The 19,137-nt window shown below is 38.6% G+C and overlaps 1 protein-coding gene and 1 pseudogene across 2 annotated transcripts in view; both read left to right on the top strand.

Annotated features, from left to right (window-relative positions):
- LOC139447245 (paternally-expressed gene 3 protein-like) overlaps window positions 1–3,181 on the top strand; it is a 48,830-nt gene extending 45,649 nt beyond the window's left edge. For both annotated transcript variants that reach the window (XM_071228511.1, XM_071228510.1), the window contains 2 exons: window positions 1,108–1,317; window positions 1,553–3,181. In XM_071228511.1, coding sequence (XP_071084612.1) covers window positions 1,108–1,317; window positions 1,553–1,578 — 236 coding nt within the window. In that variant the 3' untranslated portion in view covers window positions 1,579–3,181. The remainder of the gene's footprint in view (window positions 1–1,107; window positions 1,318–1,552) is intronic.
- Window positions 3,182–10,648: 7,467 nt separating this feature from the next.
- On the top strand, window positions 10,649–18,391 carry LOC139448177 (uncharacterized; annotated as a pseudogene).
- Window positions 18,392–19,137: the final 746 nt, after the last annotated feature.

A 19,137-nucleotide genomic window follows, 5' to 3' on the forward strand; every position in this document is an offset into this window, starting at 1 on the left:
GCTGTGCATTTATGTTTTAATACAAACCATCTGAAAATAAGTAAATGGACAAGTGTGCGATAATATTGTTTATTTTCTCATTTCTATGTGTATTGTTTAATACTAACATGTGCTTTGACGACACGTAGAAAATATTGTATGCAGTGACTAATTAAAATTTCTCTTTCGAAATGTGACATATCATTAACGGTGCTAACCTCTCTATATTATCATTTTGTATGCGAATAATTATGTACGTGCAGTTTAAACTAACACAAGTCATTACAAAGTGGAAATAATTACAACTAACAAGACCAGGCTGAGGAAAGGAGATGACACCGCTACCCTCCAACAAACTATGTTCATGTATTTAATTGATGTAGCTAAAACTGCATATATCTTTGGTTACATAACAACTCCTTAAAGTTTTGAGGAAAGTAGGTATAAATATGTGTCATGCTTGTTTCCTGTTCGATCGCGGGTTTCAGAACACAGCGTTTTTTGCGTTGTCTTTATATACACTTCTCAGAAACTGCCGTTTAAATCACACCAATAATTTTGATTGTATCTGTCATATTTTTCTTCAAAGTATACACGGGGCGGTCGGGTAGCTTAGTGGTTAAAGAGTTCGCTCGTCACGCCGAAGACCCGGGTTCGATTCCCGACATGGGTACAATGTGTGAAGCCCATTTCCGGTGTCCCCCGCCGTGATATTGCTGGAATATTGCTAAAAGCGGCGTACAACCATACTCACTCACTCACTCAAAGTATACACATTTGCCTGAAAGCGTATGGTACCTTGTATAGTAGGGGACCATGCAGACTAACATCTTGTCTCTGAAATGAACATATCGTACAGAAAAAACAGTTATTCAATTATCTTAATAAAAAATATAATAAAAAGAAACTCTCTATGATACTTCAGTAATCTAGGCTTGCCAAATTTTATAGACTTGCATCGGCTGTATTTGATATATTTGTATCAGGGTCTGTACGACAGGCTAGGGACCATGGAATCTTTCCGATTTGGCTTCCTACGTCCATCCATAGTGAAGGTAGGGAAATAGATGTGGTAAAAGGGTGTAGAGCAACTGTTCCGTCATGGCAGCTTTCCTGGTGATTTTACAGCTCCTCCTTCCAAGTGTGACTGCAGCACTTACGCCTACATCGCCAGAGAGAGCACCTACCCTGGCAACTGCACTCAGTACTACTGGTGTGTAAATGGTGTGAAGACCCCTGGTGATTGTGGCAGTGGACAGCAGGTGTATTTCAACATTTCACAGGCCATCTTACCTTGCACAAACATACCATCAGACTACTACTGCAAACATGTAGAAGGTAAGCTGCACTAGCTACTGTCTGTTTCATAGTGATATCAACAGTGTCCATATTGGTGACTAAAGTGTAACGCCCTGTTTTTGTTCAACGAAAGACTCACGAATTTTTGTATCTATGTAGTGAATAGCTGCACGATAGCTGAGGCATCGTCAACCTATTCACTCACTAGGTTTCATTTTTACTTGAACCCCGCAGCTGATCATATGTCATACCATTTATGTATGATATATTTCAGATGGTACAGTGGAACCTTGCTTATGAAGACACATGCTCACAGACATGCGCGCTTGACGCAGGATGCACAGACTGATGACAATGATGGATGTTTAATGGACAGTGGACGGACATCAACACGCATCGGGACTTTTCTGCTTTCGTCTTAAGAGGCCTGATACATGGATAATGCAGGCATTTCCATTACCATAACGCATAGGCACTGGTTCAACACATTGGTGGACGTGTCAGGACAAATGTACTTCTATAACTGTTATTATTAGGAACTACTACTGAAGTTGCTTTTATATTTCCGGAATTTTGTATAGGTGTAATATACATATTTCATGCACATGTTAACACCTCCCTTATCATAATGCCATATCAGCACACCAAAGTATACGTCATCTGCTATCATGAAGGTTCACTGGAGTATCCGTAAGCTATATCCAATACCTTTCGGAACTATCTCACAGTGACATGCTGCCCGCTTTACTGCCGTAATAATGAGTGATGCATACATTTCATATCGATCTTTGTCGTTTGACTTTTAAATGTGTATGTGCAAGCAATGGGTTGATACGTTTGGGTCGATATGGGCAGAATCGTAAGTGAAAAACAACATCTCTCACAAGAAGTTAGCGAAGAGAATTTCATGTTTCGAAAGAATTACCGTATATTTTACGTCTCGATAGAAAATAGCAGAGCCCTCTCTAAATGTACAAAATGCAGGGCGCTATAGCGGCAGTGTAGCTGTTGAAATAGGCCAAAGCTGTATAAAGTGTCATGTATAAATGTCATCTCACTAAAGACTACTGTGCAAATAAATTATCTTTTTATGTATTAATGACATGTTTCATTGTCGGAAATTATGTTTGGACAAAAATGATATGATAAATATTAAACCTACGTTTAACCTTGATAGAGACTGTTAGTATTGTGTATGAGTTTAATCACGACGAGAGATTTCTATAAAAGGGTGGTTAAAAAACACGGAGGAATAAAATCGCCACGTTATGGTAAGGAAGGAACTTATACAGTATAGGGGAAAATTGTCACGTTCTTGGCAGCTTTACGTCTATTTATATTGTTCCTGTTTTATGATTGTAATATGTATATTATTAATGTATGTGTATCTCATATTTATTCCGATATATGCTGTGTTTAAGTATGCAGTGATTACTCATCTAATGAACTGAAAAAATAACAATAAAGGAGTATATAAATTAGGGTATTAAGACGGTAATGTGTTTCCAGAATACTGCGGTGCTAAAATGGTTCCATATAATTGAACACAGCTTGGTATACTCCCATAAACTGGTGTTCTTTTACTGAGTTAAAAAAAAACCCAACGCAGATTGAGTTTACTCACCATTCTATACAACTAAAACGACCAGTGTGTATATATTTTATGAGCTATTGCTGCCAATGCTGACCTAATGTGCATGTTCAGTTTTAAAGAGTAATTGTTTATATCAAAGATGCCTTTTTCAGTAATGTGTATATACATATCATTACCTTTTACTTATGATATAGATTAAAGATTGACTGATTAATACAACGCACACTACATGGTGTTTATCTTCAAAGTAGATCCAGAAGATGACATATTAAATTTAAAAGCTTTTGTACTGGTACCGACATATCACCATTCAAGACATCCAGTAAATAAAGTTATAAAAACAAACTGAACGTATGTCTACCTTGTTTGTGAAGAAACATGGTTGAGTACACGACAAATATGCAAGCTAGTGCTCTTGGCAAAGTGGATGGTGAAAACTGCACTTACTCACGAATAATGATATGAATCTTTTTACAAGTTCCTACAGAGTGAAAATGGCAAAAGGCAAATTAAGTGCGTGAATGAGTTGGGTTTAACGCCGCTTTTAACATTATTCCAGTTATATCGCGGCGTGTCAGCTTAATGTGGGAGGAAAGCCCGGAGTGATGCAGGTCTCAGACGTTTACCACTTCGGTGAAACCCACGAGCACCGGTATGGTGCTGACAAACCTAGAAACATAATTGGGGCGAACCGGGATTCGAACCCACAATCATAGGTTTCTGGCGTGCCCAAGGGACGCAACTCTGCACAGCGAATCGCGGCGCCTCAGCTGACTTGGCCACTCGTGCCCCCAAAGGCAAATTGAAGAAATTATACAAAATGAACTAAATAATTTGCTTTACAGTTTGTTTCATTTCGTCACGTAAATGTCACAGTTCACAGTACGAACCATCTGAAGGGCATTAGGGCAGGCCTCGAACATTTTCTCAAACGTCACGAGTACACGGATTTACGTGCGAGTTGATCAAACCGAGGGAAGTATTGTACAACCTCAAATCGTTCACAAAAGTAAAGTAAGGGTATCCTACGACAGTGAACAGATCGAGTCCTCGGAATCTGTACATAATACACGCAAACTGTAAAGGCGTACTATACATCCTTTATAGTTAGGCTCAGGGGTTTTAAGCAACCGCTGGAAATTCATAAGGATCACGTAACCTTTCCTTGACCATGTTACTTATGTACAAATCTAAGTTCTTAAGTACACTGTTCGTTATTTACATAGGACGACTTTTCTTTGGCTATTTGTTTTGTATTTTGAGTTCATTGTTCGTGTGTAAATAAGTAACATTTGACTCTTATTGCCAACTTCTGTCCTTTATGTCAAGTTTGTATTTTTCAACAGAATGGCCGCCCATAGACAGCCTCAGTTTTCTGGAATCCCAAATGAATCCTACTCGTGAACTGCCCCCCGAAAGGTCAGACCATTAATGACCAATGTTATGCTGATCAGCTGCGTGAGAATATTAACGCTAAATGTCATGAAAAACTGACAAAAGGCACCTGCGCTGTTGCCATGGCTGTATTGCTTGACTTTGGCTTTGCTCTCATTGAAACCCCTACGTTTTCACCAGATTTGGCACAGTATTTGTTGAAACATTATACCCAAGCAAGGCCACCACGTCCATCATAGTTAAAGTTAGAACTTTTCAGCCACGCCTAACATTGTAAGGTGAAACATTATAGCAGAAACACATTACCAGTGTCGTCGGGTCTTCAAAAATCAAATGATGTGCAGTGTGAACATCGATCAAGACCAAAGGCTGACTATACTGTACCTCTGTGTGCACGTGCGTGTATGCGTGTGTGTATGCGTGTGTGTGTGTGTGTGTGTGTGTGTGTGTGTGTGTGTGTGTGTGTGTGTGTGTGTGTGTGTGTGTGTGTGTGTGTGTGCGCGCGTGTGCGTACGAATGTGTGTGCATAAGCAATGTATGTGAACGGTATTGATTCAATTATGTATCCTCATGAAGAGAAATGTGCTCTCTATTCGGATAAATCGATGGTTCTGATATCAAGCACACAACAGACATGGCTGGGAAAGACACCTTCCCAAACAATACTCAGAAGGAGGCTTTGTTACACACACAATCACCTACGTGTCCAACTGATCCTACCCCCACGCCTTCAACTGAAACACAACACGACTCGTCTCCCTGGCTCCCAACACCTTTAACTGAAACAAAACACCACTCGTCTCCCTGTCTCCCCACGCCTACAACTGAAACATAACACGACTCGTCTCTCTGGCTCCCCACGCTTACAACTCAAACATAACATGACTAGTCTTTTTGGCTCCCCACGCCTACAGCTGAAACATAACACGACTCGTCTCCCGTCTCCCCACGCCTACAACTGAAACATAACACCACTCGTCTCTCTGGCTCCCCACGCCTACAACTCAAACATAACACCACTCGTCTCTCTGGCTCCCCACGCCTACATCTGAAACATAACACGACTCGTCTTTCTGGCTCCCCACGGCTACAACTGAAACATAACACGACTCGTCTCTCTGGCTCCCCACGCCTACAACTCAAACATAACATGACTAGTTTATTTGGCTCCCCACACCTACAGCTGAAACATAACACGACTCGTCTCTCTGGCTCCCCACGCCTACAACTGAAGCATAACACGATTAGTCTACCTGGCACCCCACGCCTACAACTCAAACATAACATGGCTAGTCTATTTGGTTTCCCACGCCTACAACTCAAACATAACATGACTAGTCTATCTGGCTCCCCACACCTACTTTGTCTACTGTTGTCAGTGTGACCCTAAACACCAGTTTCGTCAGTGTCACTTTGTCTGTTGTAGTCAATGAGGCCCTTAACACCAGTTTCGTCAGTGTCACTTTGTCTGATGTTTTCAATGTGACCCTAAACACCAGTTTCTTCAGTGTCACTTTGTCTGTTGTTTTCAATGTGACCCTAAACACCAGTTTCGTCAGTGTCACTTTGTCTGCTGTTTTCAATGTGACCCTAAACACCAGTTTCGTCGTGTAACTTTGTCTGTTGTAGTCAATGTAGTCAATGTGACCCTAAACACAAGTAGATGATATGTGCTGTAGGCCATAGACACTAATTTCATCACCGTCTCTACAATCAGTTTATTCACATATAACTGTAAGGCCACAGGCCCATAGTACAGAATACATGGCAATGTGGAAGAGGTTAGGAATGTTACAAGGATTCATTTCTTAATAACATGGCATGATATATAAAGGGAGAGAGATTTTGTATAGCCGTTTTGCTCACATGTGAAATTAAAGAGATAAACTTGTATTTATTTGGATGTACATAGTATATTTTTTCCTTAAATTACCATATTTACAACATACAAGTAGAAAATGAAATTCATCTTCGACAACATTTAAAGAACATTGTTTACATAATCTTAAACATTTGGGTATTTTGTTGTGCCTGCCAACTTCAACCATTAACCTGTGTGAGCTGCATCTAAATTGCGTTAATGATATTCTGCATTTTCTTATATTTACATCAGTTAAATATTTTTCTGCGCATATTTGCATTTTAAAATATCTATAATATTCGCATTTGCCAGAAACATCTACAGTAGATCTCCATGTTTGAAAGTACATGTCAAAAAGCGTCTGCCTTATTTTCGATATGAACATGGCCTGATTCTCTAAGAAACATTGGTTTTCCCAGATGTAACCATACCCACATTTATACAGTAGACATTTAACATTGTACGCCCAATTTTGATCTCCATTCTTTTCATACAATAGCATCATATTATAACATTTTTTTGGCAATCTACTTACTGGCATTTTTAGTAATTTTAACCAGTATCTTATGATTTTTAAGTAGTGATATATATACAAGGGCATACGACCACATTCACCATAAACCATTACGTTAGACGTACTATGTTTAACACCAAGAAATCTTTTGCATGCGTATAAATGTACGGATTCAATTTCTTTAGCCTCTGCAAAACCCCATATTTCTGAACCATAGGAAAGAATAGGAGCTATTTTTGTGTCAAAGATTTTGAAGAAAGATTTATAAGCACACTCGCTAAAATGTTCAAACGTTTGTAAAATGCCGAATAGCATCTTTTTAGCTTGGATTGCTGCATTACATATATGTCGGTTCCATTATGATTTATTTGAAAATATTACACCAAGATATTTATATGAGGTTTCAGTTTGGAGTAATTGTCCCCGAAGGTACCACTTTTCGTTTTTTGACAGCGTATTTCCTTTGCTAAATAAAACAATGTTTGTCTTATCTAGATTAACATTAAGTTTCCACGTATCACAGTACAATTCTAGCTGTTTTGTCAAAGTTTGTAAACCTTTTACAGTACTCGAGAACATGATTATTTCATCTGCAAATAGTATCATAAAATATTTTTATAAGTTCAGGGTGTAATTGTATACCATCATCATAATTTCTTTTGATTTGGGCTGCAAGCTCATTAATAAAAAAAAACAGAACTAAAAAGGGCTTAATACATATCCTTGGCGTACACCAGTATGACATATAAAAGAATCTGAATACATGCCGTTTTGTTTAACACATGATTTAACTTCCTTATAAATACCAGATAACAATTTACCCATTTTATTACTGACACCATGTGAATTAAATAGATACCATAACTTATCTCTACAGACTGAATCGAATGCTTTCGAAAAATCTACAAATATAGCATACAATTTTCCACGTTTACGTTGAATATACCTATCTATAAGAGCGTGGAGAATAAACATATTATCAGTGGTTGATAATATATATATATTTTTTGTGAATTGGAACGATAGTTCCAAGTGTCCAACCTTTTGGAAAGTAAGAGGTTTCCATTATTGTATTGAATAATATTTCCAAATACGACAGGGTATTATCAAGAGAGTATTTAAAGAATTCTGTTATAAGTTTATCAAATCCCGGGCTTTTCAAGTTTTTCAGATTTTGAATAACAGATTTAATTTCTTCTTTTGAGATTGGGAAATCTAATATTTCCGTTGCAAAATTGGTTTCATCATTATCAAAAGAGTTCAACTGGAAGTTATTTGTGGAATCATCACCGCTGAAAAGATTTTTGAAGTAATTAAACCACTCATGCATTTCTATGTTACTTTTAGTTTCCTTCTTTTTGCTGATGTTTTTCGAGGTCGTCCGAAACTGTTTTGATGAGCTGATGCTTTCTTCTAGTTTTTCTCTGCTTCTATCCATGAAATTTTGTTTCTTTTTTCTGCAAATAGCTTTATACTTATTTTTCGAATCAGTGTACTTAGCAAGTGAGTCTTTATCCTTTAATTTTCTGAAATGGTTTAAAAGAGTGCATCTTTCCTTCTTTAACAAGTCTCTTCTTTTTCCGTCTCCAAACAAGTCTTGCATTATATTGAAGGATCTCACTATAATAAGAGATATATGCACAGGAATCGTCACAATCAAAGTATTACGCGGCTCTTTGACTGTCCTACTGGTACAAGGATGTTTATATCACCTTACATAAAAATACTAGCTCCTGATAGGTGTGGGAGTGGGCAATTATTTTCCATGTAGCCCGATCATGTATCCCGCTGAGAAATCAATCAGTTTCTGGATCAAAACAATCACTGACTTAAGGAATATTTTCTTCCAACATGGTTCAAGGTACTGTTAAATGTCACTAGATGTAGGTACTTAAGATATTTTTCATGATAGAATTTTACTAGAAGCCCAAAGGATCGTTATCAATAGGAATGGTATAGAGACATGAGTAGTTCACTAAAGTTACCAATCTATTGTCAGTGTCATTAGTGAATATAGAACAAATATTCATCTCGCTTTAAATGTTGAAGTCATAGTGTGGTAATTGAAAAATCCACGGACGAACATAGAGAAAAAAGGTTGTTTAACAACTTCGCAAAATCTATCAATCTTTCCTTTTAGGAAATGAGTTATTGTTTTACTCATTTATACAAATGCTTTTGTATTACAATTTAGAAAACATACAGGTATAGGCATGTTGCCTGTCTTCCTTAAATATACAAAAGCATGGTATGCCCTAACTTCTAAGTATTCAAATACTTAAATGCGTGTCCTTCCAGCATGAAATGTAATGCTCATTATAATAATTACGCAGGCACATTAATCAAATCGTCCCTTTATGAACTAGCTTAAAGTCAAATTGTTGTCAACTGAAGCACAGGGAGGGAATATGTCACTGAGACTGGAACAGTTTATGCAGAGGACTTATTAAAATCCTGTTAAAGGCAACATAGCTAGTTCTTGATTATTTAGTAATATTGTGACAAATGATGAAAATGAAATGCAATTCATATATTATACACGTTTTATAACAAATATTCAATCTATTCTTCGTTGTCTCTAACGTCCCTTAAGTTCCTTAACTAACAAACAAGGGCTTCGTGATGTGTTCACCATATCGACTGTTACCGCATATTTGTGTTTGGGGACCTCTCAAACATATCAATATTTGATTTCAAATAGTACATTGAAACTGGACAAATATTTGAATTGATAAATTCACAACAGTATAACCTATCACAAACAGTAATGACTTCAGTTCACTTGTATTAAGAGATCTCACAGATATGTATATACAGTCATACAATACAGCTATCACACATGATAGATAATTTATCAAAAAGTCATAAAAGAGTTTTTGCACCCAATGAGCAACGAACCCACACTTTATTACTCATACAGCCATTTACAAACTTGTTAAATGAATTCTTTGTGTTTGTAAATTGAAACCACGTGCAATGATGTTCACTGAGTAATAAAAATTGTAAAGTAAACGATTCGAAAGATAATAAACTGATGCACTCTTGGCAGGGGGCCAAAGTGCTTATTATCCTATGTTGATGTTTATGTGGAGTCAGTGAAAGTCTGCAGTAAATAGCTTTGGAAAAGATCTTTATTTATCCATGCGTTACAATGTAAGTGATGTGATGCGATTAAATTTACATATTACAGCGCTAATATAATAATAATCATCATCTAGAATATTCCATATTACGCTGTAATATTTAAATTTACAGTTTGTTGATCCCCTTGACATGGCAATTGACTTCTCTCTTGTTCTGCGCATGCCCAGTTTGCAACGTTGAGGTCTGTATCTGCGGCCCTTTCCATGTTTTCGGCAGCGTGGTCTCCGATTTACGATGCTCAGTCTTTGTTTGTTGTTACGTTCTCATTGTTTTCTGTTGGCGATTCCCTGTGTATTGCAGACATATGACATTTAGTGTTGCATCTGTCAGTTTTCATCGGTAGGTCGGTTCTCGAACCATTTAATTGTATTACAAGATATCTTATTACTGCAAAACCCACTCCTTTTATCTACGGTTCCAGCGCCTTACAATAGTGATGCTCGAAATAGAATGCTTACGTCAGCGGTTTACTAAACATTCTTCAGTTAATCATCGGACGAATAGGATTTAGACTAATTGTAGTTTCATTGTTCTCTTGTCTAGCCAATGGCATAGTAATACGTACTGCAAGCTCTATACGTTTTAGTACATTCTTGTCAAGACAAGTGCGTCGTATCCACCTACACGAGTACTTGCAGTAAACATCGACTAGTGACTTATATCATATATACAGAACGGATTATCTAACATGTAAAGTGTTGGTGATGATCTTCTGATGTTCCTTATGTTCTTGACAAATCGACAGCGAGCGGGAATTTTTTTGTGATTCAGGTTTCTTGAAATGTGTCAAATTATATTTCTCCCTCTGGAAAGCTACAAGAAAGCTACAAGAACGCCGTGAGCATACCGGAAACACTGTCGCCACAGGGAACACCTATACACATCCGTGAAAATGTCTTTCTTAAGGTATGAGTACATTTGAACATGTTACACACCAATTGATTGATTGCAACAACGCACACAAGTTAACTGAGTACTATGTATTTCATTTCGGCAAAACAGAGATTCGTGGAAGTGATCAAATGCTATACTACGATAAGACGGTTAAATGTTGCCCATGATGACTGACTAATCTAGGGCATAATGTGACTCAAATAAATATTATATCTTCACTAACTCGCGTAATAATTTCTTATGTAATGATATATTTGTTGAACACAAAATTGAAAGAAACAGGTAGGAATGTCAAGATGTGATTTTAAACAGTGGAGAGTTTACCTCATGGTCCTATTTCATAGAAATGTATGCAAATCTAGTTTTCCTTCCAGAAGGCTGCAAGAAGGTAGCGCAATTACGCACCAACACGCTGAACCCGCTTGCACACCAGTGGACATGCCAGTTTTTAGGTTTGGATTCATTTTAAATAGGTCTGCTCAATCACAACTAAAATAGCGGTACATGTTCAAAATATACGCGTAAAAAAGGACAATGTCCCTTCTAGGATTACAAAAATAGGAGATTCGTAACAGTGGTAAAAATAGCCGTCAGTTGATGAGTTACGATAGGATTGTTGCATTCTGCTGACTGGGAATATGATTACTCGACATAGTTGGATCGTAATATATATTGTGGAAAAGCCCATTTTGTGTTCCCCGCCGTGTTATTCCTCGAGTGTTGCTAAAAGCGGCATAAATCTTACAGACTCACTGGAAATAGCTTTTCTTGTTTATTTACCAATAACATGGTCATATGACGTTTTGAGGCACTGACTTCCCAATACGTTAAACCAAATCGTGCTTTGGAATTGGTTCTCCAACAGACAAATATAACCGTTAAAACAGTGTATCCTAAATATAGCGTTGCATTGACTATGGTTGACAGAGGTTGCCTAATCCTGATCAGTAAATGTGTAGTGGATCTGTTCCTGACTAACACAAAAACAGCAACTGTTACGTCTGAATAATGGACAAAGTATATAGTACAAGGACGATGCTGATATTTATTAAAATACAAACTTATAAACACATCAAAACAATAATCCCTAGTAGCTCGCTGCATATTAACTATTGTATGTTCATAAGTACACCAGCGGCAGTCAGTGAGTAGAGAACACCTTGAACATCCAGCCATGTCCTTGTGAAGCACACCCATCTATACATGCTCAGTCAGGGGATTGATTACATGAACAATGTGTCTAGTTACCCGGGACGCCTTCTGAAACACCCAAGTTACCAGTTACCATGAGTAATGAAGATAAATAAACAAACGAATCGAAAGAGAGTCAGTACGTAACACTCAAGTTTTCAAAACAGTAGTCAACATCTGTTTCTTCTCCAGAGGGTAAGACAACTGGAGGCACGTCGAATATGCGTGGTACGTACCATGTCGAGGAGCCTCCATACACAACAGTCGGAGTGCCCCTCTTTAGCTATGAATAAAAGTGAATGACGTACACACATAAAGGGTGACTAGACTCTTGGAAATTGGTTTTTCTAGCAAATTCGATTCGAGTCACCCAAAACCCTCCTTGTTTGTCTGTAAACTCATATTTATAAAGTATATAAACCAGATAGTGATTGCCCTGATTACTCTGTGTCTCAGTCTGACTCTTGTATATTGCACGATCTTGACCAGACCAGATCTTAATGGTTACCCATCTCAAACAGGCTGTAAAGTGTTATATGTTAGAAATGTGCAAATTCAGAAATTTGTAAAAGTGCCCCAAAAGTCATGGCAGGCATTATCCATAATCCTGTTTTGTAAAAGGAGCATGAGTAAGTCTATATAATCACATCTCGGTTCGACCCATGAAAATAGTTAAAGTCCATAGACAAACACGTTATGTAAATACGTAAATATACAAAGTCAGTGCAAGTCAACAACCAGAAAACATTCAATCTTCAATCTATTGGTTATGTTTTTGTTTTTTTCTGGTTAAGTCCAATCTTTGCGGTGTGTTCAACCATACTGAAAGTCAGGTAAAATGCCAGATAAATGCCAGAACAGTTAACAATCAAATGGACTGCTTATATAGAGTTTGCACAATACTGAGTGGCATTGGCTATTCGATTCAATGACACATTCATAATTAGCGCCACCAAGAGCCTGCAACACGAACTAGTTTGGATTTATAATTAGTTAAAGTATCGTGTAAAAGTGCAAAACATGCACTCGTGTTACTTAGTCTCAGTATGGCCAGAAGTCCATATGTCATGGCTTCAGTTTCATTTATTCCTACAGAGAGCTACGAGAAGGCAGGGATGCAAGTGACACCGGACCTAGACGGTGAGTTCAACACAGAATGACTTCTAAACACTAACTTACTTCAGCTTGTTTTTCGAATAAAGAATACTATCGCGAGAAAGGAATTCGCCTTTCTTTGTCTTGACATCCATACATGACTCCATATGTTTTAATGGGTTCATGTTTTCCTCTAGAGAGCTGCAGGGAGGCAGGGAAGCAAGTGACACCGGACCTAGACGGTGAGTTCAACACAGGATGACTAGTTTTGAGTTTTATGTTTTGACATGACATGTGCGACAAAGATACCAAATAGTGTAAACTTTTCGGCATAATAAATTCGTTATGGTGTCTTTAGTTGCCATATACGGTGTCATTTTAGGTTAGCAGAAAAATATTGGGCTCAGCTGACGCCTTTCCCAATATTTTTTTCTGCTAACCCTGACGTCTTTCCCAATATTTTTCTGCTAACCTGAGATGACACCGTATACGGCAACTAGAGACGCCATAATTAATAGTATATGTTTTAGTGGGTTCATGTTTTCCTCTAGAGAGCTACAGGAAGGCAGGGATGCAAGTGACACCGGACCTAGACGGTGAGTTCAACACAGGATGACTTCTAAACACTAACTTACTTTAGCTTGCTTATCGAAAAATACAATACTATCGCGAGAAAGGAATTCGCCTTTCTTTGTCTTGATATCCATACATGACTGTATATGTTTTAATGAGATCATGTTTTCCTCTAGAGAGCTACAGGAAGGCAGGGATGCAAGTGACACCGGACCTAGACGGTGAGTTCAACACAGGACGACTTCTAAACACTAACTTACTTCAGCTTGCTTATCGAAAAAAACAATACTATCGCGAGAAAGAAATTCGCCTTTCTTTGTCTTGATATCCATACATGACTGTATATGTTTTGACGAGATCATGTTTTCCTCTAGAGAGCTACAGGAAGGCAGGGATGCAAGTGACACCAGACCTAGACGGTGAGTTAACACAGGACGACTTCTAAATACTAACTTACCTTAGCTTGCTGATCGAAAAAAACAATACTATCGCGAGAAAGAAATTCGCCTTTCTTTGTCTTGACATCCGTACAGCCATCTTGGATTTTCCAACACAGACCTCACATATTTTACATGAAAATTTTGGTACAGAAATTCGTTATTCGACACTGTTTTGTGTTTTGATATAATTAATTTGGATGTGCAAGGACGTTCATGTTTTTTTGATCTCGTTCGTGACTTTAATAGGATTATATAAAGTTAAAATTATCAACAAGGTTTCGCCTCTGAGGTTTGAAGAGTAGTCTCCCTTTGACCCCTATCGTATTAGGTTGTAAGTGTTTAGTTTTGAGTTTTATGTTTATGTTTTCCTCTAGAGAGCTGCAGGAAGGCAGGGATGCAAGTGACACCGGACCTAGACGGTGAGTTCAACACAGGATGACTTCTAAACACTAACTTACTTTAGCTTGCTTATCGAAAAAAAACAATATTATTGTAAGAAAGGAATTCGCCTTTCTTTGTCTTGATATCCATTTATGACTGTATATGTTTTAATGGGATCAATGGGATGCTCTAGAACGCTACAGGAAGGCAGGGATGCAAGTGACACTATACCTAGGCGATGAGTTCCATTCAGAGCGCCCTTTAATAACTAACTTACTTCAGCTTGTTCTTCGAAAAAAATGACATTTTTGGCTTCATATTCATCGGCGTTATACAACGGCTGGAACGTTGCATTTGATAATGCTTGTGATACTTATTACATACAAACTTAGTTGTTAATAAATGGCAGTATTCATTTCATACCCAATACCCCGGGCTGCTATCGATCGTCCATTGAAAATGCATTGACAAGCCATATCAGACCAGCAGGAGGTGTAATACAGGTCTAGTTATTACACCTCCCGTGACATGACCGTCTCCATGTTGGCTCTATTGCACATGCGTAATGCCTGTTGGAGTGTTGGAGACTAGATATGTTTTTGTAATTAAAGCTATGAGCTATAATTTGAAAAAAAGAATAATCTGTGTTTGTTCTCTTAGGGAGCAGCAAGCACGTGATGAGGCTTCTGACAGAACAGCAAGGCGGTGAGTGGTACTGGGAGATAGACATAGTCGCGAAGCCTCAGTGGCATCCTTCTTCAGCTTTCCTAAAGAAAAGAATATTATATCTCAGGAAAGTTTAAAGGACTGTAGATTACGTGATTGCTATCTGTGGCTTCATATCCATCAATCATGTGTCCAACTGTATTTCTTACTCTAGAATGTTTGAAGAACGAAGGAAGATTGCCGAAAGCAAAGCCAGGAGGCGATTACGCACACAGCGGACGTCACGGGAAATAACTCCCCTTCTTTTGAAACACAAACGTGTCATTGTTGGTACTGCCGTTGCAGTCGGTGCTGTTGTTGCACTGGCTGCCGTCGTAGGTATTCTAGCCAGTAGAAACACTGAACCGTTAATAGCAACAACGACAACGACACCAACAACGACAACGTTTCTGCTTCCATCTCTGTCAATGCAAAATGTGACCTTCTTTGAGGGAGAAGAGGATCTGTATCTCCTGTGCACGATATCTGGTGACGAAGAAATATCCGAGGTCTTATTTTTTAAAGATGACGCTCAGCTGAAGGATGGGTATAGTATTGACGTCAATGGGAGGCAATATGCCCTGACAAAGAAAGGAGCCACGTGCTCGGACTCGGGAAAGTATATGTGTCGGGCGACTGGGGAGTTTGGAACCATCTACACAGCATCCACGGTAAATATATCTGGTAAGCACGCATTGGACAAGCCCGGGATTACGATCTTTTACTGTCTTGAAGTTGAATGCTCATTAAATTAAGGCAATTAATTAAATATCATGTGCAACATATTATGCATACGATTGAAGTACTATACACCACAGGCCATTCGGTTTCCTTTCATTTCCTGAATTAGATATTAGAATTAAAAATCAATTTAATGGCGTTATCTCCTGACGCTTGCCGATCAAGTTTCCTATTCAGATATATGTCAACTCCAAAATGTTCTAGCAAAAAAATATTGCTCATGTTCTCTGCATCAATGGTGGGCATGTTACATTTATGAAAAAAAAAAAAAAAAAATATTGTTGGTCGCTATTAGTCTCTATTTTTTTATGTAATAAATGTGGCCTTAAATATTTCTAATGCCTGTCCTAGTCATTGGTCATACGAATAGCATCAAACAAGTTCATTTAAATGCTTCTCTTACAGCAAAGCCATGTAAGCCTACGCTAAAAGATGCATGGCAGATCATTTTGAACAACATTTCAAGTAATCCAAACAGTATGAATCAACAGAGATTTGAGGTGCCACAAGCGTGTAATGGAACTTTGATCGACGCTGAGAGATGCTGTTACCTCATAGACAATGGGGGGATAACTCTGCATCTGAAAGGATGTGAGAACTTCACCTTCACGGCAGGTAAATATTGCAGAGTACAGAGACTGACCACAATTCAAAACACCAGTAGATGCGCAAAACAGTGAGGTTTACGTTTAAGTTTTTGTTTGTTTGTGTGTTTGTTGTTTAACGCCGCACGCTAAGTCCTCAACTGCAATGATATCACAGCCACCTCGAAGTATAAACAGGACGTAGTCCAAACTTGATCACTGAAGGCCGCCGTCAAGTTATGATGACGCAGAGAATCAGCCATTACTCTTACACTGAAGCCTGTATAGTCACCCAATCTTCTCGCCTCTTACAACCAGCATGTAGTCACTGGAACGAGTTCCAGTCTTTGATTACCAAATAAATAAACGTCCGGGAAAATTATTGTGGCCTGGAACGTCTAAGGTACCTGCAATTGTGTAGTCTGACAAAATCCGTCACGTCCTACAACCGTACTTGATTTTTTATAACTTTTAACAAGTGTTTTCTCAACCATTATTCAGTGGGGGAGGTGGGGTAAAGAAGGTTAAAGCGTTCGCTCGTCACGCCGAGCTCTATTCCCGGATACATTGTGCGAAGACCATTTCTGGTGTCCCTCGACGTGATATCGGCGTGCTGGAATATTGCTAAAAGCGACGTAAAACCATAGTCATTCACTCACTCAATCTTTATTCAGTGAGCATATTATTCGTACCCACATATATGTATTTACCCCACACTTCGCTGTTTTGCTTGTTTAACAGTACATTTAGCAATAATCCAGCTATATGACGGCGGTTTGTAAATTATCTATCTGGACCCAACAATCCAGTGATTGATATCATGAGCATTGGGATACGATAACACGCATGAACTAAGTCAGAGACTTGGTTACGACAATAACAGTCGCTTTCACGGATAGCATGGGTCCCTGAAGACCTATTCTACCCCGGATACTTACGGGTACTTACTTGGTAATGTCAGTACAACACTTAACATAACAGTATCGTAACAATATCTATTGATGCACTTTTAAATGGTAATATATTCGTATTCTGAATCTTGTCAATAACCTTTCATGAAATATTCACTTTGTTATAGCTGTTGACTAATGTTTTGGGGTAAGTATCGACGGCACCAGTTAAAAAATAGTTATATTTGTGTATACGACAAGATAAATTAACAAAGCCCTGCTGGTTGTAATAATTACAGACGTGTCTCCCTGTGACTGTACGGCTGACCGTGTGGCAGTCCCCAGACCCACCACATACCCCGACAACTGTAACCTGTACTACACGTGCAGTGGAGGTGTCAAACAGGACGCCACGTGTACCGGAAGTGACTTCACTGCCGACCCCAGCAAGCAGGCGTGTACCGCCAATCCAGATGACAGCTATTGTGCCAAGGTCAAAGGTGTGCAAAGCTTTAAACGTTATCACATAATAAGGATATCATAAATAATACCACCGAGTCATCATCATTATATATTTTATAAGTGGTGTATTGATGAAAACGAATTACAACAAGGATCAATGATAAAAAGTAATTCTCAAATGTGAAAGAGTGAGTGAGTGAGTGAATATGGTTTTATGCCGCTTTTAGCAATATTCCAGGAATATCACGGCGGGGGACACCAGAAATGGAAGTGACTACTTCAGTGCCGACCCCAACAAGCAGGCGTGTACCGCCAATCCATATGACTCCTATAGTGTCAAGGTCCAAGGTGTGCAGAGGTTTAACGACATCATACTCTAACGTTATCGTATATACTCAGAGTTCCTGTTATTATTGAATTAGATTTATTGATTAACAATGAATTACAATCGGGTCAATACATCATAGAGAACAGAAACAATGGTTGAAAGCCAGCGATTCAAGGTTTGTATGTAGATATTTGTTACAACCTGCGAAAATACTGATGAGATAATACTTTTGTTTCACAGCAGGTGAAATCAAGGCATGCTCATCGCCCGCAGGATAACACAGAGTGAGACAGAGTGAGACAGAGTGAGACAGAGTGAGACAGGTTAACACAGAGTGACACAGGTTAACACAGACTGACACAGAGTGAGACAGGTAACAGAGTGACACAGAGTGAGACAGGGTAACACAGACTGACACAGGTTAACACAGACTGACACAGGTTAACACAGACTGACACAGGGTAACACAAACTGACACAGGGTAACACAGACTGACACAGGGTAACACAGAGTGACACAGAGTGAGACGTCCAACTAGCGCCAGATCAGATGTGAACACACCTATAGCATTAACATGGTAGACATCCAAGCACACACACGTGACAACACTCATACGCAATGTTTACAGGTGGCAAATTTATTATCATGTCGTGTTGTTGGTTTACAAAACTAATATCACATTATGATGGAGATGATGATGATGTTGATAATAATAACAATAATAATAACAATCAAATGTGATTTTGCATCAAAATGTAAATATGAAGTGTATATTATGCAAAGTAGAATAGCAATTGGTACTGTTGTCAATAAACGGTTTCACAATGTGCATATTGTTGGTTTTGTATTGCAACCCGGATACTGCGCGTTATCCACAGGACACTAAAAGTGAAATGAACAGCAGAATGCAAGTCCCATGAATCCCACCAACTCCCGTGCTACACACACCCGTCTGTTGATAACAGTGCAAGGGTCTCGATATATTTCATCACATACCCAAAAAACAAAAGTCATGCTCAACGAAGCAATGCCATTTGGCCATAGCGGACTATCGACTCTCTTGTCAG

The sequence above is a fragment of the Haliotis cracherodii genome, unplaced genomic scaffold (assembly GCF_022045235.1).
Source record: "Haliotis cracherodii isolate W230 unplaced genomic scaffold, xgHalCrac1.p SCAF_7, whole genome shotgun sequence".
Lineage (NCBI taxonomy): Eukaryota > Metazoa > Mollusca > Gastropoda > Lepetellida > Haliotidae > Haliotis > Haliotis cracherodii.